The sequence below is a fragment of the Heloderma suspectum genome, chromosome 4, assembly GCF_057233095.1.
Source record: "Heloderma suspectum isolate Gila_16-S chromosome 4, 16-S_ref, whole genome shotgun sequence".
Lineage (NCBI taxonomy): Eukaryota > Metazoa > Chordata > Lepidosauria > Squamata > Helodermatidae > Heloderma > Heloderma suspectum.
In genome coordinates, this window is record NC_139461.1 from 261,318,123 (window position 1) to 261,337,981 (window position 19,859).

General features: G+C 43.0%; 1 protein-coding gene and 1 long non-coding RNA gene across 7 annotated transcripts in view; one reads left to right on the forward strand and one right to left on the reverse strand.

The window, feature by feature from the left end:
* Window positions 1–280: 280 nt before the first annotated feature.
* On the reverse strand, window positions 281–6,719 carry LOC146348588 (uncharacterized). The gene is made up of 3 exons (XR_014790675.1): window positions 6,647–6,719; window positions 2,296–2,367; window positions 281–333 (listed from the first exon to the last, which is right to left on the reverse strand). It is a non-coding gene; the product is annotated as an uncharacterized LOC146348588 (long non-coding RNA).
* A 385-nt stretch (window positions 6,720–7,104) lies between these two features.
* The window catches only part of HIPK1 (homeodomain interacting protein kinase 1), a 54,104-nt gene continuing 41,349 nt past the window's right edge, over window positions 7,105–19,859 (forward strand). For 2 of the 6 annotated variants that reach the window (XM_084853506.1, XM_084853507.1), the window contains exon 1: window positions 14,277–14,619. Coding sequence is in view for 4 of the 6 variants with exons in the window: in XM_084853508.1 (XP_084709634.1) it covers window positions 14,737–14,794 (58 nt within the window). In the remaining 2 variants the exon portion in view is untranslated. The other 4 variants (XM_084853504.1, XM_084853508.1, XM_084853503.1 and 1 more) reach the window with 4 other exon arrangements.

The following is a 19,859-nucleotide window of genomic DNA, read 5'->3' on the forward strand; positions in this document are numbered from 1 at the left end:
GCTTCTGCTGCCCTGCATTGGCTAGGCGGTTGCCTCCGAGTTTGGAGGCAGCTGCCTATCCCCATAGGACTGTGCCCTAGGTGACTGTGTTAATTCAGTCCAAGTCTTATTCTGGTGGTCCTGGGGATGACAGTGGCAAATGGCAATCAGAGCTGTGGGTGAGGGAGTTAAAATAATTCCTTAAGAACTCAGGATGCCTTTGCAGCATCTAGTTCCATATGGGAGTGTTGAGCAAGTTGCTATCAGTCATGGTTACTCACCTGTAAAATGGGAATAGTGACTTACCTCACATGGCTGATGTGACAACGATTAGGGTGCAGACTGCAAAACATTCTAGAAATGCCATATAAGTCATTAATCACAATTATGACCTTGAAGCATCATGTGAATAAAGTTATTGATTAAACAGTTTTGTTTAGATAGGAAGCCCTTTGAGTTGTTGCTAAGATCTTCAAAGTGTGTCTAGCCCCTTAGAAACCAAGAAGGTGCAAAAGAATGGTGTCATATGTCGATGGCCTCGTAGGCCCTTCCAACCCTACTATTCTATGATATTGGGACAAGGACTCAGCATATGAAATCCTCCCATGGAGGTGCCAGTATACAAAAAACTACATTCTAGAAGATATAGGTATACGAGGCACTCTCCAGCTTAGAGTTGTCTTTTTGTTTGCTGCATCAGCAAAGCAAGTACCTGTGTCTGTGTTATGAATGAATTTTGGCTTTGCACAATCCTTTGGTTTGTTTGAACTTCAGTGTGTGACTGTTTCTTTAGAACAAAAGAAAACGACAACACCCAAACTGCTATCAGTAATCTGCTTCCAGATTGTGGTGGACTAGTGCACATTTCTCTCTCAAATTCTCCTACAATGAACCACTTGGTGCCAGCCACAGTATACAGCTTTGCAGGTCTGGAAAGCATTGTGCTGAGAACGCAATGCTATGACACCCACGCCCCTCCTCTGCCCTTTTAAACACAAATACCACAGTCATCTTCCTTTGAGGAGGAGTAGATGCTGAAGTACAGCAACCCAGTTTGGGAAATTACAAGGCCTCCCACATCTACCTACTTAAACATTATTCATGAGAAGAGCTGGCTCAGGCATGTTGTGGAGAATCTTCCTGTCTCCCTGCTTTGTTCCCTACCTGTCTGGGCTCTGCCACTTTTAGCAGCATTATATAACAAACCTGGCTTTCCAGAAGTGAGGCTTATGGGAGGACTGGGAAGATAAAATGCTTTGGTCAAGTGCCATAGGCCTTACTTTTAAACCAGCATCCTTGGGGTAGCAAGGTCAGCCCCTTCTCCCAAACTATCAATACTGAACTCTGCACAGCCTCTGTCCTTGTGTGTGCCAGAGCAAATGACACTTCCTACCCACAAAGTACTGTTGTGTAATATGTGCTCTTTCTACCAAGGCTATCCACAAATGCCTTTGGGCAACAAAAACAAGTTTTTTGGAGGATTCTCCAGCTATCATCCCCCCACCCCAAAGGGCTCCTATACTATTAAGAACTGTGGGACAGGCGGGAGCTCTTCAGCTTTCCTCATCAACACAGGTAAAAATTGCACCTCTTGAATTCTTGCCTGTCCCACAGCTGTTAATGGCACAGGAGTCCTGTTAGTAGCCACTGATATCTCCATGCCATGAAATGTTTCACCAGCTGAATTCTGCAAAGCAAGCTGGTATTGAAAGCACAGCGGAGGCCAGCCAGGTTTTTTTCCTTGTCAGCTGGCAACCCTTTTAAAGGGTTAGATTGGGTCAGATTAGACTGGTTCCTCAAGAATGTCATAGTGCCCGGTTACGCTGTCTAGTATACCTTTGTCTACTAATATAAAGGGAATCTCTGAGATTACAGTTTAAAATGTTGTTTTAATAATCTCCCTTATTTGGCAGTTGTTTAATCTTTAAAAACTGCAGAGCCTTGTGGCACCTTAAAGGGTAACAAATTTATTCTGGCATAAGATTTCAGGGACACTGTCTACTTCATCAGATGCAGAATAAATTTGTTAGTCATTAAGGTGCCATAAGACTGTTATTTTTGGTGTAAGTGACTAACAGGGCCACTCCTATGGAATGTATCCTTTAACTATCCTTGATTTACAGCCTCCTTCTGGGGCTGGTTCCAGGAGCTTGAAAACCTCAGAACTATATTTCTCTACTGCAGTCTCTCCCCTGCCCCCCTTTCCTCATTTACATTATAAGAGAATTGCCAACCTTGGAATAGACCCTGTAGCTATTTGAGCTGCAACCATTAAGTGGGTGTTCATGTTAACTCCATGGAATTAAACACTTTTACCTGCTAAATTTTGCAGTTTAAGGCTTTGTTAAAAGGCACAGAAACAGGCCAGGTCTGGACTGGGGCCCTACACTGGAAGCAAAATGAAAAATAGATTTTACTCCAAAGATGAAAAATATCAGATTTCTAGGGTGATGCACAAATCCCCCTTTAAACATATTTGGTTCTGTTCTCTAGAGCAGCAATTTTCACTATTTTTCAAGCAAGAGCCACTTTCGCTCTAGGCACTGAGGCCAAGACCACTTGGGAGCCCTTCCTGGGCCATTAGGGGCTTCTCCTCTCCTCGCCCACCCCTGGTCAAGTGGCATTTGCACCAGACTTGGCTGGACATCTTTTCAGGCCTCTCGTCCCCATCCCCCTCCAAATGGTCCAAGTAAGGCCTCATCAGTCAGTCACCATGCCACTAGGCATGCAAATTCCAACAGGCTCACTTGGTCCTTGGATTGGAATGGGTCTACTGAAAGAGTGCTCTGCTCTACTCAGTGCTGCCCATGCATTCAATTTCGCCTTCACCTCCAGCGGCCCACTGCTAAAACAAAGAACATGTTAAAAATACTTCAAAGTACTTTTAAGAATTAAAATACTTTAAATGAATGAATGAATGAATAAAATAATGTGAGAGAGCTGTGCTGAGAGTGAGCAACTACTGCAAAAGGGAGTGAGTGAATGACAGAAAGAGGCAGAGAGCTGCACTTGAGGTGATTCGGGCTGCACAGTGAAGAACACCGTGCTACAGAGTCAGCCAAAATATAAACCTAGGCATGGTTCTAGCAATCCTCCCACTTTGCAGTAGGGCTGAAACTGGAGTCCAGTTGACACTGATACAGAGCTTCTGTTTTTTGGGCTTCTTCATTGCTATCTGCTGTGAAAAACCTTCATGTTTTCTTGCTGCTGACATAAACATTGTGTAACAGGAAGACCTATGCTTTCCACCACTTTGCAGCAAAAGAAACTGATTTCAGCTGCTGTTTACGAAATTTCCTATATATTTCATCCTGGGTGTGGGCTGACATTTATCTAATCACTTCATATTACTTTTGGGATGCAAAAGTTGTAACTTCCATATATGTGAACGAAGCCAAGAATCTTATGATATCTCTCATCGATTTAAGTCACTACTACCACACTGAGAATGATCTGCTACTGAAAAATAGTTTCACTCAACAACTGCTAAACAAATATTTACAGTTTTCCAAATGAACCATTTCTAAAACCATTTCTTAATTTTCTACTGCAGTCAAAATTGTGTACATTCTAAAACAGGAAATCTAAAATAAAGATACAAATGCATATGTAGCCTTTTTACAATGTTCTGTTAGCATGAAAGTTCCTCACTTCATTTCTAAACACATTTACTTGGAAGTCCCATTGGAACACATTTCTAAATAAATGGGTTTGGCACTGAAGTGTTACATTACACAAACCTTGGAAATCCAAAGTTAAGCTGTTCTGCACTCATAACAAGGGAATTATTTCAACACACTTTTGATCTCTGTATCACCACACTCAAAGAAAAACAGTCAGGAATGGTTTATTATGGGAAGGTGAGGTGTTTTATGGCAATCCCCTAACCCTGCCAGTAATTTCAGTATGACATTGTTTTATTAGATGCAAGATGCAAGCTTCAGGTTATTTCACAATGAAATCTGCAGTAACTAGTGGGGTTAATTTTATTTGCCTGATTCATACAAATGTATCCTGTAAAGGGCAGGAGTTGTATTAGCTTGTCCAGAAAGTCCATGACAAAGGAGATAAGGAGTGTATTTTTCCTTTCATGTGCAGACTCTGTTAATAACAGGGTTGCATGCATGACAACATAGCTTTCCAGTTCTTGTTGGTGAACAATGGGGGTAGGGGTGAACTGAAGGTAAGAAGACTTCTTTTAAAAATCATATTTACATGTTTTGGACAGAAGGTTGCTGCATGATATCCTTTGACATACGAGAATGAAGACTGTCATCCTAACACAGGAACAGCAAAAAAAGGCAGTTTCCATCTGTTTTGATTTTCCTAAATGTTAGGACCTAAAGAAAAAGCTGAAGTCTGTATTAAAGGTAACTTAACCTGCCCCCCCAAACCCCTTTCCTGACATCAGTGCACAAAGGGAGACATCCTCTGATAAGCCTTACATCTGGCTCTAAATAAGGTCTGCCTATTTGTAAATTCTACTTTGCCCATTAAAAACACTATAGACCAGGAATGGGAAAAATGTGTTCTTCCAGATGTTGCTGGACTGCTTGATCATGTCGTTGGACTGCATTATCCCATCAGCTCTCGCCAGTAGGTGAGGGATGACAGGACTAGCACTCCAACAACATCTGGAGGGTCACAAATTCCCCATTCCTGTAATAGAATATTGTTGTTCTGCAAAAGAAAAAAAGGGTAATAAGTCTCAAAATGCCTTATAGAAATGCAATTAAAGAACAAATGCTTTATCCACACTCAGCTCACTGGGTAAACTTGGGCCAGTCCCCTCTCTCAGCCCAACCTACCCCATCAGATTGTTGTGAGGATGAAATGGGAGAGGGGAGTGAACCACGCATTCCAGCTTGAGCTCCTTGGAGGAAAGATGAGATATATACTGTGTGTGTGTGTGTGTGTGTGTGTGTGCGTGTATGCTAGTCCTATTCACTTGCTGGCTGGGGAATGCTGGGGATTGTAGGACTTTTTTCTGTCTAAACATGCATAGGATTGTGCCTTAAGTGTGCTTGTTAGATGTCTAGAATCACAGAATCATAGAATAGTAGGGTTGGAAGGGGCCTACAAGACCATCGAGTCCAACCCCCTGCTCAGGGCAGGAATCCAAGCCAGAGCATCCTTGACAGATGGCTGTCCAGCCTCATCTTGAATGCCTCCAGTGTGGGAGAGCCCACCACCTCCCTAGGTAATGGGTTCCATTGTTGTATTGCTCTTAACAGTCAGGAAGTTTGTCCTGATGTTCAGCCAGAATCTGGCTTCCTGTAACTTGAGCCCATTATTCCATGTCCTGCACTCTGGGATGATCGAGAAGAGATGCTGGCCTTTCTCTCTGTGACAACCTTTCAAGTACTTGAAGAGTGCTATCCTATCTCCCCTCAGTCTTCTCTTTTCAAGGCTAAACATGCCCAGTTCTTTCAGTCTGTCTTCATAGGGCTTTGTTTCCAGTCCCCTGATCATCTTTGTTGCCCTCCTCTGAACCCTTTCCAGTTTGTCTGCATCCTTCTTAGAATGCAGTGCCCAGAACTGGACACAGTACTCCAAATGAGGCCTAACCAGAGCTGAGTAGAGGGCGACTAGTACTTTCCAGGATTTGGAAGCTATGCTTCTATTAATGCATCCCAAAAGAGCATTTGCCTTTTTTGCAGCCACATCACATTGTTGGCTTATTTTCAGCTTGTGATCGACAACAATTCCAAGATCCTTCTCGTATGTAGTATGGTTGAGCCATGTAACCCCATCATGTAAGTGTGCATTTGGTTTCTTTTTCCTAGGTGCAGAACTTGGCATTTATCCCTATTAAATGTCATTCTGTTGTTTTCTGCCCAGCACTCCAGTCTATCAAGATCACTTTGAATTTAGTTTCTGTCTTCCAAAGTATTAGCTATCCCGCCCAATTTTGTGTCATCTGCAAATTTGATCAGCATTCCCTGCACCTCCTCCTCCAAGTCATTAATACAAATGTTGAAGAGCACTGGGCCCAGGACTGAGCCCTGTGGTACCCCACTCGTTACCTCTCCCCAGTTTGAGAAGACCCCGTTGATAAGCTCTCTTTGAGTCTGATTCTGTAGCCAACTGTGGATCCACCGGCTCATTGTTTCATCTAGCCCACTTTGAGCTAGTTTGCTCATCAGGATATCATGGGGCACTTTGTCAAAAGCTTTGCTGAAGTCAAAGTATATTATGTTCACAGCATTCCCACAGTCCACCTCTGTGGGACAACTTAACTAACAATCATTAGGCAAGTATGAAAGACAACTTGAAAATCAGGAATGCTTAACATATAACAATGGGAGAGGAGAGCTCTTCATATCTGTTACCTGCCACAGAAAAATTCCTACCTGCCCCCCACCCAAAGTTTATCCTGTTTGTAGCATTACTCTGGAATAATTCAACTAGCTTTAATAGATTTGCTCTACAGTAAATAGCTTGAGAATTGAGGGATTCATGTAGTGTCTGAGCCATAATTTCATCTGTCTTTCATCCCAATCCTAGTCATATTTTCTCAGAAGTAAGTCCCACTGGAAATTCCAGGTAAGTGTGCTTAAGATTACAGCTTTACAGTGCAATCCTATGGATATCTACTCAGGAATAAGTCCCACAGAGGTCACTGAGATTTACTCCCAGGTAAGTGTGTATAGAATTGCAGCCTTACCGTATCTGCTATACAAGTCTGAGTTCCCACATTTCTGTAGCTCCTTCCAGGCCACAATTAGGTTGCAATTCAATTTCTAACCTACTTAAATCAGTTGTGGTTTTACAGCTGTCTTCAGCCTGATTGTATACATACAATCAGAAATATTCCACTAAACACAATGGGAATTTCACCCATATGTGTGCGCATAATATTCTAGTCTTAACAGCTTTGAATAACTGATTGAAAAATACAAATCTTCTGCAACTCTTCAAAACATACATATTTCTATAAACAGAAATTTAGTTCTAACTTCCACACAGCATCTCATTTTCTGTGGCCAACATTATAATGCTGAAATATATACACACACATGCACACCCATATGATCTGGAATTTACATTTGGGTCGTCCTATGATATATAGATAACAGGGAAATGTATCCATTGCATTCATGTGCTATGGTTTATGGCACATGATCCAGACGCTTTGCTGAAGATAAGCAGGTCTGACTCTGTTCAGTGCCTGGATAACAGACTGCTACTTTGCCTTAAGTTCCATGATGGATGAAAGGTAGGATGTAAACATACTAAATAAAATAATAATATATGTTCCAGAGTGCTTACTAATACCCTTTTCTAGATCTGAAAAAAAATATTTTGAATCAATTACACTTATAGTGCAATCTCATACATGTGTATGCAGAAGCAAGTCACATTGTGTTCAATGGGAGCATAGGAGTCTTGTCAGAAAACCCCCATGACAACTCTAGCTTTTCTCAAATGGAAATAAAAGAATATATTTTCAAATTATGACATTATATTCAGTTTTATAAGAGTGATGTATATGAATGCTCCTATGAGTAAAATGTTGACTGCAGCAGTACTTGGTTTGAGGATGGGAAACTATGATTTTTTGTGCAGGTGCAAAGGCAAGAAATATACTTCTATTTGGAAGCTCAAAATCTCTAGAGGTATAATAATAGGTAGCCATATATGCAGTGCTTTAAACCATGGATGGAACAATCCTTTTTCAAAGGTTAAATAAATGCATCAATAACATGCTTATAGCTGCATCAGCCTTTTGCAAGGTACCTTGCACCTTCCTTTGAATCATGATATGTTTCTGTTGCTTGTGACATATTGTTGGACTAGACAGGACTGAATTTGTTTGATTGTTCCGGTATTTCTGTCCTAGCCTGTAGGATTTTTAGATAGGTAAGACAAAGTCCTGGGCAATTATCAGTATTGACCTACAATCATGGCAGTAAAAGCATACAGGAGAAGTATATAGTCATTGTACATTTTGTTGGTGGAGTTTGCTTCTTTATGACACTTGGCAGAGTTTGGAAATGGTTCAGTAGTTTCCCTAGCAGCTTCCCCACCCCCCTTGCAATCCCCACATTCCAGATGGAGGAGTGGTTCTTCTAAGGGTTTATCTTTCAGCCACCCTCCCCTGCGCAATATGGTTTACCATTGCAACGCTGCTTAGTGTAGAGCAAAAAAGCTAGTATCCAGATGCTTTTGACTTTTCTTAGCCCAGTTTGAGGGAGCTGGAGCCAATCATCCATCATAAGACTGAGAGATACACTAACCACTTTGCCACTATGCCCCTCCCCCGAGAACTAGGAACAGAGCAGGCTCCTTTTATTTATTTACAACATTTATAAACCACCCTACATCCAAAAAATGAATAAAAATCCCCAAGCAGTGAACAAAAGGGGGTGTGGTGTGGTGTGTGAGAAATCCAAATACAAAAGCATTCCAAGGAGACATTCAACAGATGAAGCGTTCCCCTATATCTATGCTAGGAAAGTTTTACATTTCAGCCTTTTACGCAGCCATTAATGGGGCAGGAACCCTTCAAGAAAATGGAAGCAATATAGCTTGTGCATCTCGCAACAAAGGAATACATCGAAGTCCTACTTTAGGCATGAAAGAGAAGTGTGGAAGCAGAAGACATGTGTTTTTTCCTCTCTTCTCCCCCACTCCTCTTCAAGTATGAACCCAGGCTGAGAACTGGGTCTTTAAGCTTCATTAACTGTGCTATTTCTGTGCCTAATTGACTCCACCTGAAAGTCCTAGAGGTGGACTGGCTTAAGCACTCTTTCAGTCTATAAAGTAGAGCTGTGGCCTTGCTAAAAGAACAGATAGTTAGCTACAAGGAAATGGATGGCTTGGTACATGTGTTAGTAGAGATAGCCATAAAACTTTGTAGCATATTCCTGTTTAGAGCTTGAGCTAGTCTCAAACAGGACCCTTGTAGTGTAGTTCAGTCCTTACAGGAAGGAAAAAGGACAATATTTTTATTCCTACCCAAACTTTCTTCTGCTATGCTATATGAGAATTTCTAGACTCAAAGCTGAGCATTTTATTGCTGTGGGGGGTGGGTTCTGGTTGATGGGAAAGGAAAAAAAAGATACTCCCTTTTCTTCCTCTGAAAATATCCTGGTATACAGTAAAGAGATGTTTCCTTCATTTCTGTGCATGCATTGTCCATCTTTCTAAGACACAACTATACATTGTTAAGAGCTTGAGCAGACAAATGTTCTTTCTCTTCCTCTCCTCCCTTCCAGGATTTTTCTTTTGTACATCCTGGAAGGTTATTCTTGTCAGGTTGTTTTGTTACAGTTTAACACTTATTTTTCTTTTAATTTACAAATTATATTGTTGTTCAGTCGTTAAGTCGTGTCCGACCCTTCGTGACCCCATGGACCATAGCACGCCAGGCCTTCCTGTCCTCCGCTCTCTCCCGGAGTGTGCTCAAGTTCATATTCATCGCATCGGTGATGCTATCTAGCCATCTCATCCTCTGCCGTCCCCTTCTCCTTTTGCCTTCAACAAATTATATACCCCTGTGTATCTAGGGTGTCCCTTAAGTATGTAGAAACCACTGTCTTATTTAGGTGTCTCTATTTTGTTTACAAACTGATTGGCACTTGACCACCAGAGTTCACTGCTAATATATACAAATAGGGACCTGCAATAAAATAAGCCAGGCTAAACATGCCTGGGACAGAGAAGGTCTAAAAGAATCAGGAAGTTCTCCAGATGGTTGGGTGAGTTACTCTAAAATTACTTATCTCTCTAGGACCTAGGCTCATCTACTATCAATATTCTTTAGGTACTAGAATCTCATAGGTCCATGCTAGGGTGCTTTTGGTTTGTCTCCTAAAAATTCCTTTAATTTCATAGAATCATAGAATAGTAGGGTTGGAAGGGGCCTACAAGGCCATGGAGTCCAACCCCCTGCTCAAAGCAGGAATCCAAGTCAGAGCATCCCTGACAAATGGCTGTCCAGCCTCGTCTTGAAGGCCTCCAGTGTGGGAGAGCCCACCACCTCCCCAGGTAATTGGTTCCATTGTCGTATTGCTCTTACAGTCAGGAAGTTTTTCCTGATGTTCAGCCGGAATCTGGCTTCCTGTAACTTGAGCCCATTATTCCGTGTCCTGCACTCTGGGATGATCGAGAAGAGATGCTGGCCTTCCTCTCTGTGACAACCTTTCAAGTACTTGAAGAGCGCTATCATATCTCCCCTCAGTCTTCTCTTCTCAAGGCTAAACATGCCCAGTTCTTTCAGTCTGTCTTCATAGGGCTTTGTTTCCAGTCCCCTGATCATCTTTGTTGCCCTCCTCTGAACCCTCTCCAGTTTGTCTGCATCCTTCTTAAAATGTGGTGCCCAGAACTGGACACAGTACTCCAGATGAGGCCTAACCAGTGCTGAGTAGGTTATAATCTACATATTTCTGCACACCTCCAGAATGCCCTGCATATATAGAAACCCTTTCTTATGCTTGTTGATCCTGTTTTGCTTCCAGATAGACAAGCAGTCAACCAGCTGAGTCTGGTATTAGAACAATATTGATGAATGATACTTGGAAGAGTTTTCAAGGGGTGTTTCTCTGTGGATTGTGACTGTGACATTCTAAATTGTCCTATAGATAGCTAGAATTTCTAAAGCCTTTCAAATATGATTGGCTGCCATTTGTAATTCCAGCTGATATCAGTTCATGGCTATGGATACTTAGAACCACTATAAATTGGGCCTAATATAATTTAAAGCTAGATACACAAAATAAAAGGGCCCTTGATCACATTGGATCTATATAAACACGGCAGTTTGATTTTAATGGGCAATATTTGAGGATCTCTTAGCAATCTGTGCAAAGTCTTCAGGTTTTTTTATTTCTTCCAAGTCTAAACTAACGTTTTGGTTAACTCTTAATGTAGGCGTTAACTTTGTAATGCGAAGTGAAACAGGTAATAAAGGGGGCTGGGTGGCTTTCTATTCTACCAAGTTCACTTCGATTATATTTGTGCACTCTACAGTAATTTGGGGTGTTACTCCTTAATCTTAAACTACATTTGTAAAATAAGGATGTTAATAATCTAGCCCTGTCTCAGATGAGCATTAAACATACTGAACACTGAAGGGTGTAGTATGCTATGATAACTGGGGTTGTCTAACTGCTAAGGTTCCCTAGTTTACCTACAGATACTGACCCCTGTCCCCTTCATGGATCACTGCCTTGTTGTGGCGAAGGGGCTTGCGTAACTCAGTGAAGCCATAAGCTATGCCGTGCAGGGCCACCCAAGATGGACAGGTCATGGCAGAGAGTTCTGACAAAATGTGGTCCACTGGAGAAGGAAATGGCAACCCACTCCAGTATTCTTGCCAAGAAAACCCCATGGAACGTATCACAAGGCTAAAAGATATGATGCCGGAAGATGAGCCCCTTAGGTCGGAAGGTGTCCAATATACTACTGGGGAAGAGCAGAGGGTATTTCCAAGTAGCGCCAGAAAGAGTGAAGCAGCTGGGCCAAAGCCGAAAGGACACTCAGCTGTGGATGTGTCTGGTGGAAAAGATCAGTTTACATTCCAATTCCAAATAATGGCAACGCCAAAGAGTGTTCAAACTACCACACAATTGCGCTCATTTCACATGCCAGCAAGGTGATGTTCAAAATCCTACAAGCTAGGCTTCAGCAGTATGCGAACCAAGAACTACCGGAAGTACAAGCTGGGTTTCGAAGAGGCAGAGGAACTAGAGATCAAATCGCCAACATTCGCTGGATCATGGAGAAAGCAAGAGAATTCCAGAAAAATGTCTATTTCTGCTTCATTGACTATGCTAAAGCCTTTGATTGTGTAGATCACAACAAACTGTGGCAAATTCTTAAAGTGATGGGAGTACCAGACCACCTTACCTGTCTCCTGAGAAACCTGTACGAGGGTCAAGAAGCAACAGTAAGAACCACACATGGAACAACTGGGTGGTTCAAAATTGGGAAAGGAGTACGACAAGGCTGCATATTGTCACCCTGCTTATTTAACTTATATGTAGAGTACATCATGAGAAACGCCGGGTTGGATGAATCACAGGTCGGAATTAAGATTGCTGGGAGAATTATCAACAACCTCAGATACGCAGACGATACCACCCCAATGGCAGAAAGCGAAGAGGATCTCAAGAGCCTCTTGTTGAGGGTGAAAGAGGAGAGTGCAAAAGCTGGTTTGAAACTCAACATTAAAAAATAAGATCATGGCATCTGGCCCCATCACTTTCTGGCATATAGAAGGGGAAGAAATGGAAGCAATGACAGACTTTACTTTCTTGGGCTCCAAGATCACTGCAGACGGTGACTGTAGCCATGAAATTAAAAGACGCTTGCTCCTTGGGAGGAAAGCTATGGCAAACCTAGACAGCATAGTAAGAAACAGAGACATCACCTTGCTGACAAAGGTCTGTCTAATCAAAGCTATGGTTTTCCCAGTAGTAATGTATGGCTGTGAGAGCTGGACTATAAGGAAGGCTGAGCGCCGAAGAATTGATGCTTTAGAATTGTGGTGCTGGAGAAGACTCTTACGAGTCCCCTGGACTGCAAGGAGGTCAAACCAGTCAATCCTAAAGGAAATCAACCCTGACTGCTCATTGGAAGGACAGATACTGAAGCTGAAATATTTTGGCCACCTAATGCGAAGAGAAAACTCTCTGGAAAAGACCCTGATGCTGGGAAAGACTGAAGGCAAAAGGAGACGGGGATGGCAGAGGATGAGATGGCTAGATAGCATCACCGATGCAATGAATATGAACGTGAGCACGCGCTGGGAAAGAGCGCAGGACAGGAAGGCCTGGCGTGCTATGGTCCATGGGGTCATGAAGAGTCGGACACAACTGAACGACAGAACAACAACAACAACTGACCCCTGTAATTTCTGTATAGAAATATGAATTTTCTGTGCCTTAACAAAAATGAATGGTTAAAGCTTGAATGTGCAAACTACTTATAATTCACAATTACTTGTGGTAATAACAAAACTGATTAGAATTGCCCCCAAAGGCTGATCTAGAGCAAAGTGTCTTGAATGATAATTGATTAGATTGTGCCTCATGGACCGCTAAACTTACCCCACCCCACTACCCAAAGGTGTTAAAATCAGTATTTATACATTACAATAGGATGTAATGGGAGTACAGAGTGTAGGCTACTCCCTTCTCAAGAAATCGCCCAATACGTTTATAGGAGCGTTGCGTTGAAAAGAACCAATGAAAATACTTTGCTTGGCGTTTTAAGGTGAAAAGAATTCTAGAAGGAATCCTAAGAGCTTGTTTGGAGAGGAGGGATACCTGTTGCCCTGCTAGGAATCTAGGCCTTCAGCGGATAACGGGCCTTCTTTCGACTTTGATCGGAGGGCCTCCGCTTTCTTGGCAAATCCAGAAAGGGCACACTTTTGAGCCTGGTTTTGACTGAGCCGCTGAAGGATCTAACCTGCGTGAAGGTGGAAACTGAGAAGGAGCAGGCCAGCATCCGACAGAGCGAGGCGATAACCATGTTAAAAAGGAAAATAGGTAAGTAAAGCTCTCAGCACTTGCTTGAATCAAAATGAATGGCATATGAGGCCAGAAGGGAAGCCTATTATTTAGGATGCCGCATGCTGGAAGTTTAGCCAGCGAACGAAACGAGACGCACATGCCTAAGTAAGTCTCGCAGTAGTTCGTGGAGTTTACTCCAAAGCAAGCGGCCCCGGCCCCCTCTTCCCTTCACAGTCATAAGATTACAGCCTAGGTCAGGACAAAGGTTGGGAGTGCTGACGGCCCCGATTCTGGAGGTTCAGATTGCCAAGTGGTCGCGCAAGCTCTGCCTGCTCTTATCAGATTCCCATCCTTCCTCTCCTGCTCAGCCGGATATGGCCGGCTGGACCCGCTACAATGGACCCACCTCTGGCTTTGAGATGGTGGGTGGCTAATTCTAGAGGAACACCACCCCCTTCGTGTTATCGGCCTCGGTACACCTAAGAGGGAGCAAGACCTATTAGCTTCAGTGGGATTTGCTGCTTCCCAGTAAACGTGCACAGGATCAGACTACAACACGTTCGGTGTCGCGTCGTGTCTTTTCTCCAAATGGGGTGGATCCGGGGATGGCGGCGGGGGGGGAATATGTATTCGCATTTTCTAAGAATATCTTGTGGCTGCGACGACCATATGAGAAAACGTCTCCTAACCGATCATGGCGGCGGGCCTCGACTCCTCCGCGGAATCGGCGCGGCCTTTGGTCACATGCCCCCACCCCCATGACGTCCTCCCATCTCTGCCTCGGCACTCGGCAGCTTCTGCCTCACAGCCTAGAGCGTGAGGAGCCGCTTGCGTTCCGCGCTCGGCAGGCTCAGCCTGGCTCAGTCGAGGGGCGCGGAACGGAGCGGGAGCAGCTGCGCTGAGCTGAGGGGCCCTCGAGGGCGCGGCGGCGGCTCCACCGTGAAGGGAAGCGGGGGCCGGGCCGGGCTCGCTGGCGGGCGACGGGGGCCACAGCCTGGCGGAAGCGGCAGCTGAGCGGCCTGGGGGCTGCTCGTGGGCTGGCCGGCTCGACAGGGCCGCGGCGGCCGCGCTCCCCCTTGCCCGGGCCGGCCCCGTATTCCGGGGCTAGGATGCGCCCGCTCGTCCCGCGGCAGGCAGCTCCCGGCCCGGCCCGTGGCTGAGACACCCCCAACGGCGGCGAGTAAGTACGGTCCCTGGGGGCGACTTCGGGGGTGGGATCGAGAGCGGGACAGGCCGCTGCGGGAGCGCCTCAGCCCCTGCTGGGCAAGTCGGTCCTTCGGTTCAGTGGCCGCCATCGATGATGTTGGCCACTGAGGCCTCTCTCGGAAGGCGGCGGCCGAACATCGCCACTAAACGTGAGTATCGTGAGCAGCTTCTTGGTGAGTCGGAAGCCCCCGGGGTAGCTCGGTTACCGTGGGCTGGTTCTGGGCTTATGTATTTCCCCTGATTAGGGTGCACCTTTCTTCCTCCCCACCCGGTGACTGAATCTTGGAGAGCCATGTTAAATCATGGGTTTCCCCGCAACGTGTTGTGGGGGGCGGGTTTGGAGTAGGTGGAATTTCTACCAATTCTTTCCTGCTTGTTAACGTTGCTGGTGGGAGCCGCATCCCGTTTATGAGTGGCTAGGGAAAATTGGATAGTCCACCCCACCGGCTCCAAGTTTAAATAGAGATAGATCGAAATAAGCTTTCGTAAAATCTCTAGAGGTCTGGGCTTCTGTCAGCACCAGCTTTGCTGGACTTATACATGCTGGAGGGTTATCTTGAGCTGGACTCGAACATTTTACCAAAGCTAGTGCTACTCAAATAAGCAAGAGCAAAAAAGCCCACCACCCTCAGACATATAGTGCTTAAAATGTGTATTTGGAAAACACAAAACATTTTGGGTGGCACCAGTAATGTGGTTAACTCTGAGATGCTTGGAACTGCTGTTGGGATTTCCCAGTAGCCCCACCAGTGAACTCTTGTTTTACAGTTGATGGTTTTGATAATTTCAAATACCTTATGTTCATTATGACATTCTGTTGTTGCAAATGATCTTGTCAAACTTTCACGTACAATGTGATTGTGCCTGGAGGTAAAGCAGATCTTTAGTGCTGTGTCCAGAGAACAGGCCAATATTCCCCCTTAGTGTTAGTGGAAAGACATAAGGATAAGTAGCTAGACTAAATTGAAAGTCTGTAAATATCTCCTGTAGAAATAACTGGCCTTAATTTACTCCTCCATGAAGATATTGAGACATCAAATTGATGTTGATGTCATCAAATTGACATCAAGACAATTTGAACCTCAACTGATGTTGCTTGGAGTATGTATTATGAAGTTTGAATGAGGAGTCTAATGTTGTCTTTGTTATTAATGGATATTCTGTTGGGTAAGGTCTAAAAGATTGCTCGTAAGTGCATGTACTTAAAAGATCCTCTGATGGCATTGGAATTACTGAGTCACTGACTGTAAGGTGCACATACTTCATGAGAAAGGGCATACTCTATACCAGGGGTGGGCAACCTGGTGCCCTCCAGATGTTCTAGACTACAATTCCTATACAACCCAACCGACATAACCAATAGTCAGATATTATAGCGGTAGTGGTCTAAAACATCTGGAGAGCACCATGTAGCTTGCTGTAAGTAAAGAACACTAATAAGAATATAAGGGCTTTGCTGGATTAGACCAAAGACCTATCTGGTCCAGCATTCTGTTGCTACAGTGGCTAATCATATGCTTATGGGAAGCCCATAAGGGCATGAGCACAATAGCACCCTCATGCTAATGTTCCCCATCAACTGATATTCAGGGGAATACTAGCGACTTGTAGCTAATGACAAGATAAGGCTATCAATAGCTACAATTAGCCTTATTGTCTAATTCTTTAAAGCAGTCCTACTTGGTGGCTGTCACTAAACCTTGTGGAAATTAATTTCATAGTTTAACAACGTGCTGTTTGAAGAATTTTTGTCTGTTTTGTATCTCCCACCATTTAGATTCATTGGATGACTTCAAGTTCTAGTATTATATGGGAGGGAGGAAAACAACTTCCTATCTACTGCCTTTAATTTGTTATGCTGCCTGCTTATGAGCAAAATAATTACCTTGTTGTATAGGATCAGAAGTTTACCTAGTCTAGGACTCTGGTCAAAAGTGGCCACTCAGAGATACCCCTGCTAAGCTTTGTATTTATGTAATAACTGAGCAGATAATAGTCTAGAAATTAGCCATGATAGTGCAGTCCTAGCGTTGAAGCTATCTAGGTCACTAAACCCTGACATGCAGAATATGCCACTGTTGAGATCACACCCTCATATTTATTGGAAGCAGATGAGGGTCTAGTGTGAACTTGCATTGTTGTTGAGGAAGTGGTAGTAATGCTGAAGAATTGGGTTCATTTGCTGATAGCATTTTGTGCTTGGATCACTTTCATAAAGTATAAATGGTGCTGATGTGGCATCTGACCTAGCTTACATGTAAGTTGGGGTGTGAATTAAGGCAGTTTCCTGGATACCGATAAAGATGCTTTACTGAAAAAGCATTGTGGTTGTTCTTTGAAACTTGATAATATCTTTAGTATAGCATTTCTTCTTGGACAGATGTTGCCTCGGAGGAGAACTTGAAGGGACATTTCTTGGAGCCAGACTCTACTCTTGCTACTGGTTTTTACTAGCTCAGCCAATGTGCTATAGAGTTGAAATAAACTCTTGGAAAGGGTATTAGCTCTTTAAAATACTTGACTATATGCCAGTATTATAAAGAAAACATGTACATGCTGATCCTTCTTTAATCTGGCCTTGAATAAGTACAAGGCATTGCTGTCTGGTTATTGCTTGGCTTATAGATCAGGGCAGCCACTTTTGGCACAAGCTGGATTAATTAGACTTGATTTGTGCTAAGATATGAAAGACTGTTCACTGTCACAAACAAGTGGTTAAGGGGGGTGGTGGAGTGTTGAGAAGATCACTTCATATGATCTCCTGAATGTTTTTATTTAGGCTCAGACTGTTGAGGCAGCTTGAACAAATAGATTAACAGCTGAGTTCAGAAAGACTAAACATGCTACTGTTCTCAGAGTTGGGAAGAAATACAGCATTCAAAAAGTGCTTGTCTGAGGTCTAATGAACTTTTGGATCTGACAGCAGGGTGGAGGGGGGAGTGTCAGCATTTCTGTTGGGATATTGACATTAGAATAGCTAGTTGGATAGTGGACTGGCAGTGTAAAGGAAGTTCATCTTTTTTCCAGGAATACTGGTGGCTTTCTATTGTTCAGTGTGTTTGTCACTGCAGTTGGCAAACAAATGCAGGTTTTGAAAGGGTTGTTTCGGATGAGGCACATTTTTGTCTTGTGACATGCTTTCATGTTTCCTGGCTGTCCTGGGCTTTGATCATATTTTGGAACACCCTGTTTTTATGTTAGGGTAGTCCACATTCCTAAGGTGGCAAACTCATTATGCACAATCCAGAGGAAACTTGGCATATTTAAATTGCATTGAAATTTGGTGTGCTTAACTTCTTCTGGATTGCATATACCATCCCTGGCTAGAAGCAGTTACTTCGGCAATTTCCATAGCTGCATGTTGTGACATGCAAGAAATTCCAAGTAGAATTGCCTTCTGGTAAACTTTTCCAGTGCCATTCTTTATACTGAGTAAAGAGGAGTGTGAACTTGCACTGGCCAGTAGGAATGACACAAGCAGAAGCTTCTCGCTGACCATACGGACAATATTTTAAATTGTATTGATGGAGTTGTTTCAGTGACATTGTTGGGAAGCAGGGTAGAAACAAACATGTCCATATTTACTGGCACAAACAGTGTCAGCAGCACAATGAATGAATGTATTACTCTGTCTAAATAGAAAAGGTAGTTTACAAAATGCTATGAAAGTAGCCAAATTTTAGTAACAGTCAAATGAAGTATGTGTGAACTTATTGGGGTATGGTGTCATATTAGTACTAGTGTTTTTGCAGAAAAACTAGTTTATATAGCTGTGGATATATGATTGGTATATGTTAAAGTCTCTTAAATACAGAATTTTTAAAAATCAGGCTTTCTTAAGTACATTCTTCAAGTTAGAGGGGTAGGTTTTGACCCTTCCTTTTCACCAAGTGCTCCTGGTTCCGGATAATTTATTGATGACACAATTTAAAGTTTGACACAATTTAAATTTTTAATAGATTACTCTCTCGCCCCTGCCCCCGCCCCTCCAGTAGGTTGACAGCAAGCAAAGACTTGGGTCTCTGAGGAACGCATTAGCATCAGTTCTGCACTTAAGTTAGCTTCCACCTCTTGAGACTTGCGCCAAAACCATGCAAGTGGTGCTATAATTTGCATCAAAGGTAGCCTCATAGTGAAATAGGGTTTTCTTTTAAATTTTATGTATATTTGTTGTCATATAGATAACCAAAGTAGTAAAGAATAAGGCAGCAATAAACAGTAAACTTGGCACAAAAGAAAAAATCAGTCCAACAGCATCAAGGACCACTAGCTCCTGATACTGACATTGCTTAATTGAAGTGTTCCTTTCACAGTATTGCTGATGTCATTGTAATAAGAACTATTTCCCACTACCAAACTTAATGTAGCATTTTCCTTCTACCCATGAGGAATAGCTTTTATTAAATCAAATTGTACTTCAGTTAAAAACATTTTGCTCCTGTTTCTCAAGACACCTTTTTCCAGTTGGTTGATTTAAAAAAAAAGTTTGGCAATTCAGATAAAAATTATGATACCATAAATGAGGTCTGGGGAGTATCCTTTGGGAAGGCTGACTTACTTATAGGAGTAATTGTTGGGAAAACAGTATGACTTCAGTCCTTAATGATAGGTGGCTTGTATTTCTGGTAGAGCAAGGATGGATAGCTTGTGTGGCCTTAGCCAGGCGGATTATTCAGGTTGTGTGTAATAGTGGATTAAGAGGAAATGATGGAATATCTAAAACAATAAATAAGTACACATGTTAATCCATGAAACATTTCCACTAGTCCGTCTACTCATACCTATCCACTTACAGTAACAAATTTTGTGAAGATTCTCTTCCTGGTTATTCGGATGCAGTTCTTGCTTGCAATGAGGCATATGACTATTCTAGAACGAACGTTGGATATTTTGCCCATTCAAAATCAAAAATTATTTTTCGTTCTTCATTTTTGTTCTGCCCCTTCTATGGGGATCCAAGTGAGGTCACTATAGATGGCAAGCCAACGAGGGTGACTGATGATTTGAAATGTAATATTTTGTGTATATATTTTGTGTATACAAGCAGGCCGTGGTTGGACTCTTGACAGCCCTCCTACCCTTGCTGCCCCAGCAACATGAGCTTTGGGAAAACTTGTTGAAGTTGCTCAACCGGCATTCCTAATCAATGGGTAAAAAAGACCTTTGATTCTGGATGTCCTTGCCATACATGTCCTTTTGCTTGATGCTTTATAT